Source organism: Leptonychotes weddellii, chromosome 10 (genome assembly GCF_054177405.1).
Source record: "Leptonychotes weddellii isolate Sample4059 chromosome 10, ASM5417740v2, whole genome shotgun sequence".
In the NCBI taxonomy this organism is placed as follows: Eukaryota; Metazoa; Chordata; class Mammalia; order Carnivora; family Phocidae; genus Leptonychotes; species Leptonychotes weddellii.
Window position 1 is genome coordinate 26,346,646 of NC_138378.1, and position 4,610 is coordinate 26,351,255.

Below are 4,610 nucleotides of genomic sequence, written 5' to 3' on the forward strand. Positions count from 1 at the left end.
CCACAGGCGGGGAGGCACCTCTGCCCTTATCTGGGGGCACCTCATGCAGACCCCACGCTGGAAGCACTGCCTCTGGCTCCCTGGGGTGGGGCGGACAGGGTGCCCCCAGATGGCAGGGTGCCCCCAGACGGGGTAGTGAACCTACCCAGGAGGGCTGAGCGGGCTACTACCCTGAGGCCACCACAGGCTGAGGAATGGAATCCCCCCCACCCCCAGCGCTGCTTCTGCCACAAATGTGGGGCTCTTCTTACAATACATTGAGGCAAGGAGGGTAAGGCAAGAATCTGGAAAGGCCCAGACCTTTAAAGCCAAAGAGCACCCAGAGGCCTCACTGGCTAAGAGGAAAGCCCACCAGTGCAGACCCTGAAGTCTCGGTGAGGCTGCCGCCTGCGGCAGGGGAAGGAATTTCCTTTGGGGACACACAAATCCCCTAGGAATCTCTAGCCCCACCCCAGATCTCTAACTTCCTGGGTCTGGACTAGAGTCCAAGAATCAGAGCTTTTAATAAGCTTTTGTAATAAGTTCTGCTCCTCCCTGCCAGCACCTCATTCCCTGTCCCCCCCCCCCAACCCCCGGGGGCAGGGGAGGCAGCGGGCCTGTGGGAGGGGAGGAGAGCAGGTGGCTGGGATTTCGGGGCCCACAGGTGCCTGCCTGAAACCTCACGACGAACTGGTGCAGCACTTCCAGGCCCTCCTTCCCTCGGACTCACAGGGACTCACGGGGAGCGGGGAGAGTCCGGCGCACTTTCTCACGGACATTCTTCCAGCGACTAGAATCTTCCATGCAGTAAACAGTTGTAGGAGTACAGAGTTCCCCCTGGGACTCCACAAAACTAAATTTTGAGTGAAAAGAATGCAGCCGAGTTGTTTAAGTACTTCTCCTGCCAGGGGCCCCGTGCAGGAAAGCTCGGTGGGCCTCGGAGGGCAGTGCGGCCAGCAGCTTGGTGGGTGCCGGGCCTCCCCACCGGCGCCCGCACCCACGTGCAAACCCTCACATGTCAGATGCATCCCGAAACGTGACTTCTCATCTGTCAAGCCACTGACCTGAATTGCAGCCTGACGGGGTTGCCGTGCCAGCTCGAGGCTGCCCTGTGACAGCCCCACTTGGTGTGGGTGCCGGTGGGGGACAGACGTAAGACGACAGACAGGCACTGTGTCAGGAGGAAGCCCACAGCGGACAGACGTCAACCATCGCTTTATTAAGGCTCGGAGTGGTCTGCCAGTTGGGGGCTGAGTCATTCACTCCAGACCCCCGCCACGGAGCACTCCCGGCTCCCGGGCGACACCGAAGGCGGAGGCTGTCTTCGAGATCCCGAGCCACAGTCTGTTGTGCTGCACTCACGTCTACCCTGCGGGCCGGGATGTGTGTGCGGACCACGTGGGGGGCCCCCCAGCAGGGTGGGGCCGGCTCTCACGGCCCTGGGCTCTGGCGGGGGAGGGGGTGGGGTGGCAGGGAGGCACAGGAGGGCAGGGATATTCCCCATCCCTCCCAGCCCAAACTATGGCTTTGTTATCCTATTGCCACTTGAGCAGGAGTGGGGCGCCCCCTCCCACCCCATACTCTGGCCCGTGTGCTACACTGTGGAAGGAGACAAAGGGGAAAGCCCCTGGGGAAGAAAGGGCCCCTGTGTGCCTGGGACCCTGGCCAGACCTCAGGGGATCCTGACCCCCACTCTCTCAGCGACTCCCCTCGACGGGTCTTCTCGGGCCGAGGCTGCTCCCTCAGAAGTGGACCCGCAGCACGTCCTGGCTGGCAAACGGCCGCCGGCAGGCGGCGCACGCCACAGGCAGGGAGCGCTGCTTCTCACCCAGGCACGGCCGGCACAGGAGGTGGCCGCAGGGAAGCTGGTACACCGGCTCCTTTTTGAAGTAGGGAGAAAACACTCTTTTGCAGGAGGCGCACTCGGGGCCCGGGACGCTCCCAGGCTGCTCTGGTAAATTAGGGAGGAAAATAAGCCAAGGTTAGGGAAAGTGGCCCCCTGGCTCAGGCTCCGTCCCGATGGCCGGGCAGATGCCTGGAGCGGGACAAGAAGCTTCCCCACCCCCCACCCCTGTGGCAGAGTGTGGCTGTATCCCTCCTGAGGCCACCTCGGGCTGATCCGGGAGGACAGGGTGTTGCGGAGCCTGGGAACCTGGGAGGCCTCCCCTCAATGATTAAATCTTGGTGCTCCAATGAGTGCTCAAAAAAAGCTGGCTTCTGAGGGCAGGCAGGCCACACCGAGCCCTCCCTCCTGGTCTCCGAGCAGGACTTACTTTCCACTGGGACAGGCTGCCAAGGTCAGAATGGGGCACAAGCGCATCCTGACAACAAAACTACAAGGCGAGATGCCACAAGACAAGGAAAAAGCAGAGAGGGGTCAGGTGCAGCAGGGGCCGGGCAGGTTAGCGGAGGAAGGAGGGCACCAGAGGGGCAGGGCTGAGGTCTGTCTGCAGCAGACCTGCCTGCTGAGCCTGGCACCTGCTTCTCTTCAGCCCAGCAGCCCCCCTCCTGACCTGCCAATCCCCTTCCCGTACTGCAGGTTCTCTCTTCCCCTGCTTCCTGCAGGGCCTCCCTGAATGAGGGCCACAGGGGCCGAGTCCTGCCACCTCCTCCCCAAGCTGCATCCGCTGTGCTTCCTTTTCTTGTGGCCCTGGCCTCAGGAGGCTGCTCTTTCTTCCCCAGTCCACACCCCTCCGGAGGGGGTCAGGGTGGCCTCTTGGGGGAAGAAAAGGGACCAGCCATGCAGAAAGAAAGGGATAGCAAGTACAAAGAATGGCTGGTCTAGAACCAAACCAAACCAAACCAAGAGAATGGCTAGTCCATTAAAGACAGGACCCAGAGGTGTGACATATGAGACTGGCTTTGGGTGAGACTGCAAAGGGGAGGGGGGGCAGGCTGGGGCACGCAGGACTTCACAGGCAGCGGGAGTTTAGATGTTATTCCAAGCTCAACCGGATGCGCTGAGAGGCATCTAAGAAGTGCAGAGCCACGAGCTGGTTGAGAGCATAAGAAGACCCCTCTGGCCCCTGTGAGCGATGGGCAAGGGTGGCTGCCGGGGAGCCGCAGGGCTGCTGAAGGATTCGGGGGCCACGGCACAGGAGCTGGGGCCGGGGGGCAGCAGAGAACGGGGCTCTGAGGCATGAGTACCGACAGGTATTGAGGAGTACCGATAGGACTTGGGGATAAATGGGTATCAGGAATGTCGAAGGAAACCAAGGATGATGTCCATGTTATAGGCCTGACCAAAGGGTAGAAGATGCTGCTGTTTATCAGCAATGGGGTTATGGGAGGTGGGGGGAACCTCCAGAGGGTGTTTGCAGTTCTGAGTTAGAATTTCACTCAAGAAATATCCATGAGTTTCCCATGTGGAGGTGCCAGGCAGCTGTCAGGGAGGTTGGGGTCTGAGCTCCAAGGAGAGGAAGGAGCTACAGGTGAGTATGGGTAGTCACCGGCCGGTGCGCTCTTGCTGGGAGGACAGAGAAGAGAGTCCAGCACCAGAGTCTGGAAGAGACAGAAGAGTCAGCAGTGGAAACTGCAAAGGGATGGTGAAAACAGAGAGAAAGAGTGTGCCATCCGGAAGGCCAAGCAAGAGAGAAGGTGTTTCTGAGAAGCCGCATCAGACACTGCTTGGAGTCCACGGAAACCACCGGTCACCTGGACAAGAAGGTTCTGGGGGCTGGCCAGGGTGGAAACATAATCAGAGAGACAGGGGGTGGGTATGAGAAGCGGAAGGGGTAAGATGGCCTGGGATCCAGACAAGAGCTCAGCCCGGCTCTGGATGGGCAACAGGAATCGAGTGTCTGCCTTATCATGAGCTCCTTCAGGCTTCATCTTGTAAAAACTGTCCCAGCATTTCAGCAGGTTCTCTCACTTTGTAGCCTAGTTGATTCTATCATCTAATGTGGTCCCAGATTCAGGGTAGGCAAAAACTGGCTCAGTAAGCTGCCCCAGTTCTTTGCTGAAACACCAGGGACAATGTTGACAGGAAGGGATGAAGAGGACAATGCCAGACTCCCTCCACAGTTACATAAAATAAACCACACACAGGTCAGATGGGAGATAGATTAGATATGAAAACTAAACAAAGAAGGAGAAACAAACAAAAGTCCTTAGGACAGAACAATTAATATTAGATCTTACCCAAAACACCACAGAGCTGCCAAGCCCTAGGTCCACAGAATTACTAAGACTTAACTAAAGAAAGCCTTTCTTGTGAAGAGTTACACTTCACAGCAGCCCCTCAACTCCCCCCCGGAAAAGGAAAGAGACCGGGTCTCCCTGAGGCCCGAGCACCAGGGCTGAGGAAGCGGGGCATGGCGGTAGGCAGAGCCCCGGAGGCGAAGCCCAGCCTCCTGTTCCAGGGCTCCCAGGAGACAGATGGGGCCCTGGTTACCCGAGCCGGCGCCTGGCCTCCAGGAGGTGCTGCTTTCTCTCGCGCCCAGCTGCTGGAGCTGCCCCCTGGCCAGCCGAGCCGTGAAGGAGGGCATGGAACCAAGGGTCGACGTCAAGGCAACTTCCAAGCTTTGTGACAGCTTCTGCTCATGGGACACCGGACCTGACAAAAGATGCACAGACCACAATATCCAGAAAGAGGTTCAGCAAGAGAAGAGCAAGCCGTTAAGTCCTTGGAG

The 4,610-nt window shown here is 58.9% G+C and overlaps 1 protein-coding gene across 7 annotated transcripts in view; it reads right to left on the reverse strand.

Moving 5' to 3' along the window:
* Positions 1–1,155: 1,155 nt before the first annotated feature.
* UBOX5 (U-box domain containing 5) overlaps positions 1,156–4,610 on the reverse strand; it is a 34,331-nt gene continuing 30,876 nt past the window's right edge. For 3 of the 7 annotated variants that reach the window (XM_081833110.1, XM_031026992.2, XM_081833111.1), the window contains 2 exons: positions 4,373–4,534; positions 1,156–1,930 (listed from right to left, as the gene is read on the reverse strand). In XM_081833110.1, the coding sequence (XP_081689236.1) occupies positions 1,722–1,930; positions 4,373–4,534 (371 nt within the window). In that variant the 3' untranslated portion in view covers positions 1,156–1,721. Of the gene's footprint in view, positions 1,931–4,372; positions 4,535–4,610 lie in introns of those variants that run through there. The other 4 variants (XM_006732270.3, XM_006732271.3, XM_081833113.1 and 1 more) reach the window with 4 other exon arrangements.